At 41.0% G+C, this 17695-nt stretch overlaps 1 protein-coding gene and 1 long non-coding RNA gene across 10 annotated transcripts in view; both read left to right on the forward strand.

Annotated features, from left to right (window-relative positions):
* Positions 1 to 16535, forward strand: part of RUNX1T1 (RUNX1 partner transcriptional co-repressor 1) — a 149681-nt gene extending 133146 nt beyond the window's left edge. For all 9 annotated transcript variants that reach the window (XM_043880217.1, XM_043880214.1, XM_043880216.1 and 6 more), the window contains 2 exons: positions 32 to 222; positions 12991 to 16535. In XM_043880217.1, coding sequence (XP_043736152.1) covers positions 32 to 222; positions 12991 to 13266 — 467 coding nt within the window. In that variant the 3' untranslated portion in view covers positions 13267 to 16535. The remainder of the gene's footprint in view (positions 1 to 31; positions 223 to 12990) is intronic.
* LOC122679477 lies at positions 5966 to 12965 on the forward strand. The gene is made up of 3 exons (XR_006336410.1): positions 5966 to 5978; positions 6252 to 6258; positions 8044 to 12965. It is a non-coding gene; the product is annotated as an uncharacterized LOC122679477 (long non-coding RNA).
* Positions 16536 to 17695: the final 1160 nt, after the last annotated feature.

The following is a 17695-nucleotide window of genomic DNA, read 5'->3' on the forward strand; positions in this document are numbered from 1 at the left end:
TCTTGTCCGGTCCCCCCTGCCCGGCCCGCAGAGGAGGCGGTCAACGAGGTGAAGCGGCAGGCGATGACCGAGCTGCAGAAGGCCGTGTCCGAGGCCGAGCGGAAAGCGCACGACATGATCACGTCGGAGCGCGCCAAGATGGAGCGCACGGTGGCTGAGGCCAAGCGGCAGGCGGCGGAGGACGCGCTCGCCGTCATCAACCAGCAGGAGGACTCGAGCGAGGTGAGGCCCCTGCGGGAGAGGCTTCCGCTCCGAGGGTGGGTCTCGCGAGGGCGGGAGGAGACTAGCCGAGGTGCATGTTGGGCCAGAGACAGACTCGTGTCTGAGGGGGAAACGCGTGGTTCGGGGAGGCCTGGCACTTAGAAATAGGCCGAGAGCTGACCAAATTTTGTCTTTGTTAAAGACCTAAAAGAACACCTGCCGCAAAAAGAGTTTTAGCGTATTTGGTGGGGAACAGATTCAAGTGAAATGCTGAGAACTTCTGGCACTAGAGGTTGAAAACTGAGTGTGTATGTGTGTGGGTTATCATATATCTGTGGTTTCCTTCTAAAAGCCAGGATTTAGGACAGAGACCCTATCTAAGCTGTGTCACCTGAAGATATATTGCAGGCAGGGGTCAAATTTATTTCCTTAACTATTGGTTCTGAAGTTCAATGCTAAACCAACTCTTGCATCAATTAAGAATTCCTAAGAGATCTTCTGCACGGTCTGTTCTTGCACGTTATGTGTAATAACCATTACAATGGTCATTTCATAAGCATCACATCACTGGCAGATGTGATGTTACACATTTTAGTGTTATTACAGTGTATTAGAACACACATACGCAAGTAACCTAAATGGCTGAAGGATCACGGAGGTAACTAAAACACAGTGTCTAACAGGATGCCTTTTAAACAGAGACTGTGAAGTCAGAACAACATGATAATGCTCTATATTAATACAGCATCCCAATCCCCAACCCAAAATAGCCTTAGAGAAGGACTGCCCTTAGCTTGTCACACCACGCTGAACTAGCAAAAGCATATGCTGATAAATCAATGGTCCACTACAACACATATCTATAATTCATGAAGGAGAGTAAGAATTTAATTTGTACCAGGCTTCTCTGTAGATGAAAGACCCTATGGGAATTACTCGATACCCAGAGTTTCTATTTAATGTGTAGCAGATGAATAACAAGGGGACAAAAGGAATTGATTTTCAACCTTTGAAAGTTTCCCAGGAAAGGAGGGACAAAGGGAAGTTTTCTACCCTTTACCACCTGACTTCCATTGTTTAATTAAACTAGATATGAATTCAATTTTATTGGCATCTTATGGCTAAGATATTTAAGGACTTTGTTCCATAATTTTATTGGCATCTTATGGCTAAGATATTTAAGGACTTTGTTCCATGTTTTTTGAAAGAACATTTTATTACCATCTTTTGGACAGAATTTGTCCTGCTCTAATCAAGTTAGTGATACTGTGAGACACATCATTAAAACATTATCACTTTCATATAAACATTTTAGGGCTGTTATTCATTATAAGAATATTTTATAGGTCACTAAATTCTGAAGATAAATATCTTAGAGAAATTGAGAATTAAGTCTTTATATTTGGCTAATAGTGCTATATCTCTTTAGTATCTATAATCTTTTTACCTTTATATCTAATATCCAGAAGAATATATGAACTTGACACTGGTATTTAGCATTATAAAAATCTGGTGTATCAATCAGTAGCTATAAATAGTAGATAGGACGAAATAACCTAGATATGAGTGATCTTCTAAGGTAACTGTTTTGTTTTTTTTTTTCCTGATGTCTTGAGAAACTGATTTTTAATATAGTATTACCCTAGTCTTCAGTGACATTTCTCAAGGATTTTAAAATTGACCAAGGCAATGGCAACCCACTCCAGTACTGTTGCCTGGAAAATCCCATGGACAGAGGAGCCTGGTAGGCTGCAGTCCATGGGGTCGTGAAGAGTCGGAGATGACTGAGCAACTTCACTTTCCCTTTTCACTTTCATGCATTGGAGAAGGAAATGGCAACCCACTCCAGTGTTCTTGCCTGGAGGATCCCAGAGACGGGGAAGCCTGGTGGGCTGCCGTCTATGGGGTCGCACAGAGTCGGACACAACTGAAGTGACTTAGCAGCAGCAGCAGCAGCATGCTAGTAGAAAAGGCTTGGAAGTCAGAGGGCCGCATTTAATTTCTGGCTCCATAATTCTGTGATTTAAAAAAAAAAAAAACACTAAACCTCTAAAAGCTTTGGTTTTCTCATCTCATGTGGTGGCTACAACTCTGAGACATAATCAGTTTTAATCACATTGCAGGTGAAGAGGCTCACTTGGCTAGTCACACAGCTGGGGGTTGGCAGGATCTCCACTGGGGATCTCAGCATACCACCCTCCTTACTTTGTTTCAGAACAATGAAATAAGGATCATGAAGGTATTTTTGGATACAGATAAAGAAAGGCAATTTTAATCTGGTTTCCTACTTCTATTCTTAAACCGCAAGACCACTTTTAAGACTTGTGGGGGATTGAAGCCCTTGAGGCATCACGCCTCTTCTCATCAAAAGTAATATAGACGTCTTCCAAGATGGAAGAGAGATTTCATTTGAATGAAGCCCAGACTCCTCCAGACTTGCCCATGAGTCCACGGGCACATACATACATACACACACACACACACACACACACACACATACATACACACATACACACACACACACACACACACACACACACACACACACACACCCCAAACACACACACAAAGGGTTTAATCAAGGACTTCACGGGCACATACATACACACACACACATACACACACACACACACACACACGGTTTAATCAAGGACTTCACGGGCACATACATACACACACACACACACACACACACACACCCCAAACACACACACAAAGGGTTTAATCAAGGACTTGACAAAAGTGGGGGGGTGGTTAATCTATTAGTCATAAATTAATGCTGAAATTCCCCTGAGGAATAACAGTGTCTGAGAACAATCTAAGTTGTATCTTTTGCTCAATCTTAGCTTGAATTTGTAAAGAAATACTTTTCTTCCCTCTCAGGAATTGTTTACTTTTCATTTAAGACTGAATATACAATTTGGAATCCAGCAATTATTTTCCTGCACCCTGTTCTTTCCTCACATTCAAGAATGTGCACCTCTTAGAAGAAATGACCTGATAAAAGCCACCCCAGCAGTGATGCTTAGACGTCACCTCAAGTCTAGGAAATCCTGGGCCCTTTCAGAACAGAGCCAGGACAGCTCTGGTTTCCTTGGGCTTGGATAGAGTTCCCTTTCCTACCCCCGCCTTACCACAGTTGGCCCCAGGATAGGGGACTCTGTTAGGTTAGGACTTCATGGCCTAGCTGATCTGCAGAGAAGGCAGTGTAGATGCTACTCAGAATTCTTAGCTGTATTTTTATATTCAGAGAGTTTTCTTGAGTTTTAGCCATTTGGCCTCAAACAAGACGCAGCTCCCCTTCATGGATCAGAGCCTTGACATGGCGAAAGGGCTTGTGTAACTCAATGAAGCTAAGAGCCGTGCTGTGAAGGGCCTTCCAAGATGGATGGGTCCTGGTGAAGAGTTCTGACATGGCCCACTGGAGAAAGAAACAGCAACCCACTCCAGTATTCTTGCCTAGAAAACCCCATAGAGTATATGAGAAGACAAAATGATATAATACTGGAAGATGAGACTCCCAGGTCATAAGGTGTCCAGTATGCTACTGGGAAGAGCAGAGAGCAATTCCTAATAGTGCCAATAAGAGTGAAGCAGCTGGGCCAGGGTGGAAATGACCCTCAGCTGTGGATTGTGTCTGGTGGTGAAAGTAAAGTCTGATGCTGTAAAGAACAATATTGCATAGGAACCTGAAATGTTTTGTCCATGAGTCAAGGTAAACTGGATGTGGCCAAGCAGGAGATGGTAAGACTGAACCTCCAATCTTAGGAATAGATGAACAAAATGGGCAGAAATGGGCAAATTTAATTCTGATGACCATTATATCTACTACTGTGAGCAAGAACCCCTTAAAAGAAATGGAATAGCCCTCATAGTCAATGAAAGAGTCCAAAATGTGGTACTTGGGCAGAATCTTCAAAAAGAACAGAATGATTTCAGTTGCTTTCCAAGGCAAACCATTCAACATCCGAGTAATCCAAGTCTGTGCCCCAACCATTGATGCCAAAGAAACTAAAGTTGACTGGTTCTGTGAAAGACCTACAACACAGCAAAAAATGATGTCCTTTTTGTCATAGGGGATTGAAATGCAAAAGTAGTAAGTCAAAAGGTAGCCTTAATAACAGGCAAGATTGGCCTTGGAGTACAAAGTAAAATAGGGCAAAGGCTAACAGAGTTTTGTCAAGAGAACATGCTGGTCATAGCAAACGCCCTTTTCCAACAGCACAGTTTGACTTTACACATGGACCTCACCAGATGGTCAATACCAAAATCACATTGATTATGTTCTTTGCAGCCAAAGATGCAGAAGCTGTATAGAGTTAGCAAAATTAAGACCTGGAGCTGACTGTTGCTCAGATCATGAGCTCCTTACTACAAAATTCAGGTTTAAATTGAAGTAAGGAAAACCATTAGGTCATTCAGATATGACCTAAATCAAATCCTTTTTGATTATACAGTGTAGGTGATGAATAATTCAAGGGATTAGATCTGGTAGACAGAATGTCTGAAGAACTATGGACAGAGGTTCATAAGATTGTTCAGGAGGCAGTGACCAAAATTATCCCAAAGAAAAAGAAATGCAAGAAGGCAAATTGGTTATCTGAGGAGGCTTAATGATAACTGAGGAAAGAAGAGAAGCAAAAGGCACAGGAGAAAGGGAAAGATACACCCAACTGAACGCAGAGTTCCAGAGAATAGCAAGGAGAGATAAGAAGGCCTATTTAAAAGGAACAATGCAAAGAAATAGAGGAAAGCAATAGACTGGGCAAGACTAGAGGTCTCTTCAAGAGAATTGGAGATATCAAGGGAACATTTCATGTAAGGATGGGCATGATAAAAGACAGAAACCATAAGGACCTAACAGAAGCACAAGAGATTAAGAAGAGGTGGCGAGAATACATAGTGGAACTATACAAGAAAGGTCTTAATGATCCAGATAATCACAGTGGTGTGATCACTCACCTAGAGCCAGACATCCTGGAGTGTGAAGTCAAGTGGGCCTTAGAAAACATTATTCCAAACAAAGGTAGTGGAGGTGATGGAATTCCAGCTGCGGTATTTAAAATCCTAAAAGATGATACTGTTAAAGTGCTGCACTCAGTATGTCAGCAAATGTGGAAAACTCAGCAGTGGCAACAAGACTGGAAAAGGTCAGTTTTCATTCTAATCCCAAAGAAGGGCAATGCCAAAGGATGTTCAAACTACTGTACAATTATGCTCATTTCACATCCTATCACGGCCATGCTCAAAATCCTTTGAGCTAGGCTTCAGCAGTATGTCAACTAAGAATTTCCAGGTGTACAGGCTGGGTTTCAAAGAGGTAAAGGAACTGGGAATCAAATTGCCAACCTTTGCTGGATCATGGAGAAAGCAAGCGAGTTCCAGAGAAACATCTACTTCTGCTTCATTGACTATGTGAAAGCCTTTAACATGTGGATCACAACAACTTGTGGAAAATTCTTAAAGAGATGGGAATACCAGACCACCTTACCTGTCTTCTGAGAAACCTGTATGTGGGTGAAGAAGCAACAGTTAAAACCTTACATAAAACAACTGACTGGTTCAGAGTTGGGAAAGGAGTACGTCAAGGCTGTATATTGTCACCCTACTCACTTAACTTCTATGCAGAGTACATCATGAGAAATGCTGGGCTGGATGAAGCACAAGCTGGAATCAAGATGGCCAGGAGAAATACCAACAACCTCAGATATGCAGATGATACCACTGTAATAACAGAAAGTGAAGAGGAACTAAAGAGCCTCTTGATGAAGGGGAGAGTGAAAATGCTGGCTTGAAACTTGCCATTTAAAAAATGAAGATCATGGCATATAGTCCCACCACTTCTTGGCAAATAGGAGGGGAAAAGTGGAAGCAGTAACAGATTTTATTTTCATGGGCTCCAAAATCACTGCAGATGGTGACTGCATCCATCAAATTAAGACACTTGCTGCTTGGAAAGCTATGACCAACCTAGATAGCATATTAAAAAGCAGAGACATCACTTTGCTGAGAAAGGTTCATATAGTCAAAGACACAGACAGTTTTTCCAGTGGTCATGTGTGGATGTGAGAGTTGGAGCATAAAGAATTGAGCACTGAAGAATTGATGCTTTTGAATTGTGGTGCTGGAAAAAACTCTTGAGACTTCCTTGGACTGCAAGGAGATCAAAGCAGTCAATCTTATAGGAAATCAACCCTGAATATTCATTGGAAAGACTATTGCTGAAGCTTAACTCCAGTACTTGGGCCACCTGATGAAAGGAGTCGACTCATTGGAAAATACCCTGATGCTGGGAAAGATTGAAGTCAAGAGGAGAGGATGACAGCAGACAATGAGATGGTTGGATAGTATCACGGATTCGATGGACATGAATGTGAGTTGGCCCTGTGAGATAGTGGAGGACAGAGGAACCTGGTGTCCTGCAGCCCATGGGGTCACAAGGAATTGGACACCGCTTAGAGACTGAACAACAGCAACAAAGATCCATGTAGCACAGCGCTCCAGAAATTTTCTGAGTTGTTCTTTATTTGTTGAAATGAATGATTGGTCTAGCCATCATAGCAATTGATTGAAATTTGTATATATTCCCATCAAATGTAGGATCCATTGATTTTTCAATCTGTACCCAGAAATGAATAGACATTCTTTTAAAAACTCATGTTTGTGACCTGTTATTTGATACATATTACTCTAAATTATATTCATTTATGTGTTTATTCTATCAATAACAAATTATTGAGCTTTTATTATGTGACAGAGATAGCACCAGGCGCTGGAGGTACCCTGGTCTCTACCTTTGTGCTCACCATAACTCGTTAGAAGAGTCAAATCACTAAATTATCAGTCTTAATGGAGTTTAGTACAAAGGCTTCTGGAAAGAAGTTTTGTTTCATCTGACGCTTAAGGATAAGTCAGCAGCTATTCTGTAAGCCACCCTCCACGCACTATCCATGCCACCCTCATATTGCCTCATCCATTCTCTAATTTCACTTTGGTTTATAGACTAGTAATAGTTATCACAACCATATGAAAGATACTGGACTGCTTAGGCAGATACAAGCAAATGACATTTTCTGTACTTTATCTTTTATAGTGTATTACATGTTTCATCAAGAATGTAAAGCCAGTATTAGCATAAAATCAAAAGAAAGGAAAATCATTGAATCTGGCTGTCTTCAACTGTTTTATTTTTTTCTATATTCACTTCTAGTTCCTATCTGTAAACATATATAGTCTTTTTTTTTTTTCCAGTGAATATTGTTAGGTTAGAACTATTTCAAAAGGAACGTGCTGCAGCATTTCTTTGAGATCCATAACTTTTTCTAATTCAGGAATTCAAAGGAATTGAGCCTCAAACAGAAAGTCAATAATTGTGCTATTCCAATAGTTAGTTTTGTGTTGAAACTATTAAAGTGATATTTCACCACAGATTGAAGCAGTCTTTATTCATATTCCTAAGTAGGTGCAGAAATGCACATGCTTATATTGGGTGGTTTTGTGGCACTTAAATAGAAACAGTGATTGAACCTTCAGACTTCGTTTCCAGAACTTTCTGAGCCCTAATATTGTAAACAGGTCAATCTGAGAGGTTCATCTTTTTTACCCCCTCTAGAGTTCATGGAGCCATCCCCAGGGGATCCTGTGCAGTGCGACCCAGCCTCTAGGGATGGCCCCAGGGGACTCTCACATGTAGCCACCTCGAAGTCTCCCAACATGGCTCCTGGAAAAGCCCTCACAATCTGATCAGCCCTGTTGATCCCCAGAAGAATCTGGAGCTTTCAGAGTAGGAGCTGAATCTATGCTAATTCAAGATTTTTGCTTATTTGTTTCATTTACTAAAAGTGGTAAATCTTCAGAAGATCTGAGGGCAGTAAGGAAGGAGAAGAAGTAAGTGGCCACTAATGACATGTTAGTGGAAGTAAGGACTCGTTCTAGCTGTGTAGCTGTCAGTGTCCATCAAGGGGAGGCACCGGACCACGAGCTTTCTGATTGTAAAGGTTGAGCCCTGCAGAGATGTGTGTGGTCTCATTTGCTTTCAGCCAGCGCCAGGAGGAGGTGGTATTAGTTCCTGCCATTTATTCACGATCCACTGAGCACCCGGACCCCTTAGTTAGCACTGATATGATCCTGAATAATCCTATAGTTATCCTTCCTACTTTATAGGTACTGCCACTCTAGGAGGTTAAGTAATTTGCCTGTGGTTCTAAAGCCACTAGTGATATAGCTGGAGGTGAAAAACCAAGAGTGACGCTGAAGCCACTCAAAATTAGAAGCCATTCCATTACATACCATGGTAATACCTTTTCTTTGGTTACAACTTCCTGGTCCAACATCTGTCAACGTTTATGGTTGAAGTGCCCTTCTAACATTATTCCTGCCAAAACAGGTTATGAGAAGGATCTGCAATGGACAAGGTGTGGCATTTTAGAAAGAGTGGTTTGCAGTCCAAAGACTGTGAATCAAACCTTGCCTGTGTAATTTCATAGATATGGAAGTTATTTACTGTAAAAATTTACTTACATTTTGGGAATTTCAATTATAATCATTCTGCTTTATTCTTTGGGCATCACTTGTGTGCAAGGGTTTTTTTTTGTTTTTTTGTTTTTTTAGAATTATAGGTGGATAATAGCTGCGGAAACTTCTTAGGATAAAATGTTTTGTTTCTTATAAAAGGAATTTCCAACGGTAAGAACCAGAAAAGCTATTTATTATTTTGCTAGTAGGACAGAAAGACCATTCTCTCTGTATCTAAAATAACCAGATGAAGGAAATAATTTTGTTCATAGGGACAAAAAGAACTGTTGATATGAGACAAGTGTCAATAGTCTTTGACGTACAGCACTGGCACCGAAAGCTTCAACTCATCATTTCCACGTCGTATGTAGCGTCAGTACATTTATAAAGGGAGGGCTGTGTTCTGCCTCCTATTCTTCATCTGAATCCTAGCCTAGTTTTGGAAAATGGCTGATTCTCATGATAGGGAGGAAGAATATTCCTTATGCTGAAAAAAGAATAATATTATCACAAGTAAAGGAAGACTATAAAGTGCCATGGACTTTGGGAACGAAATTTGCTATGAAATGGTATTCTTGAGGCGTCTATTCCATTGTGGTAATTGTCACCAGAATCATTGCTTAAAAGACTGAAAGCAAAGCTCAGTTATCTGAAAAATCAATGAAGAAAACAAGCAACTATTAGGAAGTACTAGCTTGAATATGAAAAGCACAAATTGAAAAACATAAAGTTAGATGAAGCCATTGACCACCTTAACACCCTGCCTTTATGGATATACCCCTGGGTATGATACACAGTTTGCAGTTTTCCACCTTTGTGAATGACAGAAAGCTTAGAAACTAAAAATGATTCAAATTAGAGTACTCATAAGCTTCTGCACTCATAAGTACTGATAAGATCCATGGTTCCCAGAAGTGATGGTTGAGAGGCCAAGTGCCCCTGGTCCGGCATCGGTCTTACAGGTATGAATTAGTTAACAGGAAATTTCGTGGAGCCACCCAGAAGGACTTAGTAGAAATTTGCCTGTTTTCTAATGACTTTATTTTTCAGATATTTTTAATTTATTTGACTGTGCTGAGTCTTAGTTGCAGCACACGAGATTTTCAGTTTTCACTGTGGCATGCAAAAACTCTTTGTTCTCAGCAGGCAGCAGGGAACTCTGTTTCATGTGGGATCCAGTTCCCTGACCAGGGATTGAACCTGGCCCCCTGCATTGGGAGCACAGAGTCTTAGCCAGTGGACCGCCAGGGAAGTCCCTCTAATGAACTTTTAAAAAGGAGTATGCACTTTGGAGTTTTCCATTTGTTGAACACTTGAGCTAAAGTTCCCTACACATTCATTGCAATGCATTGTCAAGAGCAATAAAAAATACACAGGTTTCTTCCCACCAGCTTATTTGAATTACTCTTTGTTGCACCTTGCTAAAGTCGTAGGTTGTGTTTTGTCTCAGTGGTGGGTGGTAAATGAATGGGATTCAACAACTTCAGAATGGGACTGGAGGTAAAATGAGAGCCCTTGAATCCTGGATTAGAATCCAGAGATGCTCGGCAAAAAAGTCTCGTTTCCCAGCAGCTTTATAATCCAAAACATCTGTTTCTATATTTGGCATTATTCCACTTTTTTGTTCTTAAAATTGTTCCCATCTTTCAAAACACTTTAAAAAATAAAGAAGTCCCCATTCTGTCTCCTCCTTCCATTCCCCAACACATGCATTTGTAATTACCTGGTTTAGTCTGTGTGTTTAATCAACTTAAATTGAGACGGTTACCTACATCTGATTTCAATCTGAAGGAGCCCTTGAGAACCGGGCAGTCACGGCCTTGTGTCTGCCAAGATGTGACTCTGCCAGGAAACAGACAGGACTCACACCAGGGTATTTCCTAAAGGAGCCACTTGACTCAGATTAGATGTTTAATTTCCTTAAAATACTGTTTTGGATCTAGGTCTGTGTTCTCTAGTTGGGATTTTCTGATGTAATTTAGGAATTTCACTTATTTCTGAGTTTGTTCCAGGATCCAGCTGGCATTGTTCGAAATGCCTAAAGCTCAAGGAAGTAAACACCCTGGGTGCTGAGTGTCATACCTCGCTGCTCTGGAGGATGGGCGGGCCATGTGTGTTCAGATCTCTGTGCACCATTGTCCATGCAGTAAGATTGAGTTAATTTTGAGAGAGAATGGCTTCTGGTTATGGTCATGAAGCCTCTGATCAGAGGCACATATTTTTTGAGATATTTTCCTGGGAAAATTAAACTGCAGTAGAAAAAGATTACTTTGTTCTGGTATTGACTATTAATTGTAATTAAATTTTTATTTATAACATTAGCATAGAAATCAAAGCTTCTAGATTTCCTTAGCTATGTTCACTTGAAACACCTTCTACTGGCCAGATTGTGAGATCTTAAAGTTTTTTTTTCCTCTTCATTAGGCTATCATTTCTGAGTGGTAAAGAAATATGAACACAGGACTGAGCTCTTTCTAAACGTTTTATGCTATCATTCTTGAGTTTATAGGCTTCAAGGACTTGAAAGACTTTAAGAGCCGTTTATTTGTTAGCCAAATTAGGACGAATGCTAAAATTTCCTTAGCGTATTTTGCACAGTGGTGAAAGCCACAGTCCAGGGTGATGAGCTGACATTCCACTGGCGCATTTTTCATAGGCTTATGAGCCCACCTTAACCCAAACCACCAGCATGCTGAAAGCAAAAATAATCACAGGAAACACAGTGGGGAGATTTTTTTCGTATCCACATAGAGCGGGGCTTTAAAAAACTATATTTTAATTGTGTTAACAGCCACATACCTTCAGCTGGTTGGGGTTTACCAGATTACAGTCAGAAGTTTGTTTGGCAAGAAAGTAAAACAAAGGAAAATAAAGAATAAAAGGATGAATGGTACAGAGCTAAGATCACTGGATACAACATTGCACAGTGGATGGTCTTGCCAAAGGAGGCACAAACATCTCAAGAGGCTTCCTGAGTCCCCCCTGCTCCTAGAAGGGCCCTTAGGACACTGCCATCGTCAGCGTGCTCCCCGAAGCTCCCCCGTTCCCCGGGATCTGCCCAGGCAGGGGCTTTTCTGCCTAGTGCCGCTGTGCCCAGCTTCATGGCATGTTTATCTCAGAGGCAGCCTCATTTCTGCTTCTCTCACTGCTTGGAAAGCACCAGTGGAGACTCGCAGTAGGCTTGCTAGGGTGCTAAAACTCTAGACTAGAGTTTTTAATTTCCTCTGCTTTTCTGACTGCTCAGAGCTGCTGCGGTACAAACAAGCTTCAAAGGAACTCCATCAGCTAGAAAGTAGTATATGAAAAGAGAATTGTTGTTTACCCAGCTTTAGTAGTTCTGGTCTTTTTAAAGCCAAATTAGGTGATCTGATTCTCTCATTTCACAAATATTTATTGAGCACCTACTGTATGTGTATATATATATATATATATATCAGGTACTGGGTGCTTAGAAATATATCAGAGTAAAACCAAACCAAGGATCCAATCTCAAGGGAGCTAAAGTTAACAGGGATTGTTTTTAGACTTTCCTACCATTTGGTGTTCAGGTACAGTGAATAATTAATTGCAGTAGGGAAAACTAAATGCGTGCCCCACTCTCTGATCTGTGCTGGAACAGGGAATAGAATCCTCTGTCTAGTCCACTATATTCCTTTGAATCTAGTAGTTCAGTTCAGTTCATTCACTCAGTCATGTCTGACTCTTTGTGACCCCATGGACTGCAGCACACCAGGCCTCCCTGTCCATCACCGACTCCTGGAGTTTACCCAAGCTCATGTCCTTTGAGTCGGGGATGCCATCCAACCATCTCATCCTCTGTTGTCCCCAGAGCATTATCATAGTTCCTTTGTGATTCCTATTAGTGTCTAAAAAGAAGAAGCTTCTGCCAGGACTGGTGTCTTTGTATCTTTCCAGGATGGGTATTTGCATTAGGAGAGGAAAAATTTCAGATGTAGCAGTTGTTAGTATGGTGAACAGAAAATTTAGATGCGAAGATACTAAACCTAAAGAGAAGGAATTTTACAGCGAAAACGGGAAAGGGTTTCAAACCAGTTTGTGTAGATGTCTTAAGAGTTTGTGAAGTCTGTGCAGTCACCGCACCAAAACCTGCATCTTCAATGTGTTCAGCGTGTGTACAAATACACACATGGATTTTTCATTCTCTCAGTTCTTAAAAATAAGGGGTGAGGGCAGTGCTGCCTAGTTTCTTTCTCAGAGTTTGGCCCGGTCCTGGTGCTAACGGGAGATGTCACCCTCTTCTGCCTCCTCCCGTAGAGTTGCTGGAACTGCGGCCGGAAAGCCAGCGAGACCTGCAGCGGCTGTAACACGGCCCGGTACTGTGGCTCCTTTTGCCAGCACAAAGACTGGGAGAAGCACCACCACATCTGTGGACAGACCCTGCAGGCCCAGCAGCAGGGGGACACGCCCGCCGTCAGCTCCTCCGTCACGCCCAACAGCGGGGCCGGGAGCCCGATGGACACCCCGCCGGCGGCCACCCCCAGGTCGACCACCCCAGGGACCCCTTCCACCATAGAGACGACACCTCGCTAGACGTGCACTCAGAACTGTCGGAGGAAAGACAACACAACCAACGCGAAACCAAGTCCTCATCCTCAGATGCTCAAAGTTGTTTTTTTTTTCCTTTTTGTTTTCGTTTTGTTTTGTTTGTTTATAGACGAACTATCCTGGTTCAGTACTTTCAGCAAGAGAGAACCTAACTGTATCTTGAGGCGATCGTAAAACAGAAGGCCAGTAACGGGTCATAATGACTTATTGTGGATAACAAAGATTTCTTTTCCTTAGAGAACTGAAAAGAGAGCAGAGAATATAACATGAAATGATAGATTTGACCTCCTCCCTGTTATTTTCCAGTAGCTGGGATTTTAAACTAGATGACCTCATTAACCGATGCTTTACCAAACAGCAAACCAAGAGATTGCTAATTGCTGTTGAAAGCAAAAATGCTAATATTAAAAGTCACAATGTTCTTTATATCCAATAATGGAGAAAAAAAAAAAAGGAAAACCCTCAAGGGCATGAGCATTGGCTACAGCGGTAGACATTTGAACAAGAAGATGAATGGCGTCCGTGGGTTGCTAACTGAACTTTGAAGACCCGCTACATAACGCGCAGATGTGTAGCGTATTGGAAGGAGACACAGATGTTCGGGGTTTTTTTTCCTGTTTCTGAAAAGAAATAATAATATCCAGGTCAACAGAAGGAAAAATGAAAGATGATTTTGCAGTGGGATATGTGAACACAACAGCAAGAAAAAAATGCCATAACACAAAAGGCTCCTTTATATATATATATAAGTATATATACACACACACACAGAAGTAAGAGACTCAGCCTGCAGTTATTAGCATCCTGGCAGCTTTGACACCAGCCAGCTGCTGCTCTAAACAACCCTCAACGTTTCTTCACTTTTGCAAGGTTCCACAGAGCAAGACATTGGGTCTATTCCAGCTCATTCATTTTATATTGAAAAATAATTTTTAAAAAAATGGTGGCTCCAGCTCCAGCCCCTTTCTAAATTTTTTCAACCCTACCCTGTTTGGATTTTTAATTAAAAACTAGTAGTTCTCTTGGTGTTAAAACACTTCTGTCCTGTGAGGTTTCCCAATGGTGTTTTTCTTGTAAACGTGCTGGACGACTGTGAAGACGCGTTGTAGTTTAACCACGTGCCCACATTTAGTCTCTTTATTCCTAGTTGGTGAGAAACCTGTATCTTTCTATGCTGCTTTTATATCTGTATGTATTAGTGGTATTTCTCTAGTAGTTAAAAAAAGAAAGAAAAAAAAAAGACTTTTTTGGTTGTCCTCAAGAAAAGAAAAGAAAAAGGCTATCTTTCGGAGCTGCTATTTCACTCTCTTATAGGATTTTTTTTCCCCCTGAAAACCAGCATGCTTCACGGAATGCTAACATATTGGTGTTTTTGTAAGAGGGATGTACATAAATGTATTTTGCACTGTCACAATGACTCCCTAGGCATGCTTTTTTTTTTTTTTTGAGCAAACTTTTTAAATATGCTAGATCCATTCCACCAAGTTTAGCTGTAGCATAGAGTAGTAGTGGATTTTTTTTCTTTTCTTTTTTTTTTTTTTTTGATGAAAAATCATTATTAGGGACTTTTGAAAAAATAACAAGATATCCTACTTAAAAAAAAAAAAAGACAGTGCATGTGTATCGCTGTAAGGTTGTTTAAGTATTTCTAATTTTACAAAAAAAAAAAAAAAAAAGATAAATCATTAGAGCTCCAAATGCCGAGGTGTAGACTGACAGCTTTAACACTGCTGAATGCCAGGTTACACAGTGTTCTTACAAAAAGGGAAGTCAGCCAAAGACTGATCTGATGGACCAAAATTGGAATTTTGAAAAGCACCAGTACTACTTTCCAAAATGATCAGCAGGTTAAACATGTTCAGCAAGGTATAGTGTGAATCCATTAACCCTTCGTCGTCCAGGGTCCAGACCAGAACTACGTGTTAGTTTTGAAAACGGTAGCCCAGAATGTGGTTGTGTGCTTTACGGGAAGTCAGCAGTGCTGCAGGCTGTGTAGACAACCAAAGTTTTCAAGGCTGGGAAGACACTACTCCACGTACATACACACGCCAGGCATTTATTTAAAACTCTAAAGTGGTCCGTTAACTTGGGTTTGGTTTTGTTTTTAAATAAAGCCTTTGAATACAGTTTTACATGGCTTTTAAATATCTGCATAGAGGTAATCCCAAAATCTCTTTAACCTAACATTATTTGCATTTCCCCCTGTATTTTCATGTACAAGTTGGCTTTTAATTTTGTTCAGGTGGTGTTTTTTTTTGTTTTTGTTTTTCTTCAGTGGCTTTTTAGTTTAGAAACTTCTGATGAGCAAGTGAATACATCTATCCACATGTTGAAAGTCCATCTGCCAGCACACCTGCTTAAAGTGACGTGAAAGCACATAACCAGGCTCTGAATGGGTTATATTTTATCATGGTGCTCCCAGAATCCTTTGACCTCACTCTGCTTTCTAGTCTGCTAATGACACTGGACAGTCCTTCCTTACAGAGCTATTATATGTTCTAGGCTACGAAGGGTTAAATCATCCCAAAAATGAGGTATGTCATACCCACACGTCTTTATTTCTAGAAGCTGTGATGTATGTGAAACAGCACTGTTATTCTTAACACTCGTGTGTAAAATAAGGATTTAGTACAGTACGTCTCATTACTTTTAATTCAGGGCACCCTGAGTGAAAACAAATACAAAAAAAAAAAAAAAAAAAAATCCCTAACTCTGAGCTCTATCTCGAATTCCTCTTCCTCCTTCCCCGCTTCCTCCTCCTCGTCCTCTCCTCCTGTTTTGCTACATTCTCCTCAGTGGCAAAAAGTTTCACTCTACCTCTGACAGCATGTATATTGCACCAGTAGCTAACAAAAACTGGTCTAGTCAAACCAAATGGGCACAAAAGAACCAGGAAACCAAAAGTTAAGTTCATACAGCTGCGAACCATATCACTTCTTGGTAACAATGCAGACCTCATAAACCTAAAGAAGAGAAAGAAAAGAAAAACTTTTGTTACTTTCCTTTTTTGCTTGTCACTTATATACAGGCTATGTGAGAGTATAATTTGTAGGTATAACACATTTAAAAAAAAGTTATCTTCATTGGATAGAATTGAATGGTGGTCGCTGATAGGAATAGGGCGTCCTCTATCTCTTATCTCTGTCTCTGACTCTTTTCTCTTTCTCTTTTTTCTCTGTCATGAGACTGTGTGTGACAGGGCCACCTGTCTTTTTTTTTTTTTCTTTCCTTAACTTTTTTTTTTTTTTTTTTTTAAATGTGTAGGTGCATGTCTTGGGGATTTAAGAAAAAATTTCAAGGCTGGTTTTCTTATGCAAAGCATGCCTACGTCTGGAATACTTAGGGAAAGAAAGCGACTCCATGTTGTCCGAATTCCTCAAGGGACAGAAAAAAAAATTGGAGACTGTCGAAATGCAGATTTGAAGTAATTTTTTTTTTAAATATTATTTTGGGTTCTGCGACATTATTGTGAAAAATTAAAGTTGTTGTGCAATACTTAATTCAGACATGTACCACAAGTTAATGGTAGACTAACACTGGGGGGCGGGGTCTAGGCATCATGCTTTTGTCAGCATACTCTTGAGCTTTGAAGTCTACTATGTCTGAACTGTGGTTTCTTGTTTATCCTTTTTTTTCCTTAGTTGGACTGTAATGTATGGTCTGTCAACCTGTGAATCTTTAAAGTATGATTCAGGTATTGTTGTATTCTTTACTGTGTAATAAAAAAAAGTTAAAAAAAAAAAATACCTCCTCTCGCCTCCCTTATCATCAGTGTCTGCCATTGGCTGTCCACACAGCGGCTCGGGCCTGAGTGTCTGTCTTCATCCTCCCTGGTGCTGAGAGCACATTGGTAGGGTTTATTCAGCCCACACAACGTGCCTCTGCAACAGGAGTTGACTCCTCCGTGGTTGATGAATAGGCCATGATGTCAGAACAGTGCCAGCGTCAAGGTGGCTCAGGGCGATGTTTACCCAGGCAGGAGGTGTTGGAAGAATGGGAAGAGAACCACAACCTTCCAGAGAAAAGGAGTGTTTGGGTGACTTAGTTGAGCTGCTGCGTAGGCAGGGCAACCAAGGTCTTTTGGCTGCTTTTTGACAAAATTAGAAATGAGTGGCCTGCTCCTGGTTTGATTGTGCCAGAAAGACACATCCCACCGTGGTGAAGGTCTGGCTCTTAAGTTCTCAGCTCCTCCTGGCAACGTGAGTGGCAGACCCACTGTTGCAGAGCTTGCTTACACCTACCTTGCTCATCATCCTCTGAAATCTGCCATCCTCTCTCCTCGTCCTTTTGTATATTGTTAAACGACTTCTGTGGCAATCTCTGCCTTTGTTGGGAGGTCTGAAGTGTTCCCTCTGCTAACGTGTATTTTTTTTTCATGCTCTAGTTACAAACTCAAGGTGTGAAGCCCCCAACC

This window comes from Cervus elaphus, chromosome 21 (assembly GCF_910594005.1).
Source record: "Cervus elaphus chromosome 21, mCerEla1.1, whole genome shotgun sequence".
NCBI classification, from domain to species: Eukaryota; Metazoa; Chordata; class Mammalia; order Artiodactyla; family Cervidae; genus Cervus; species Cervus elaphus.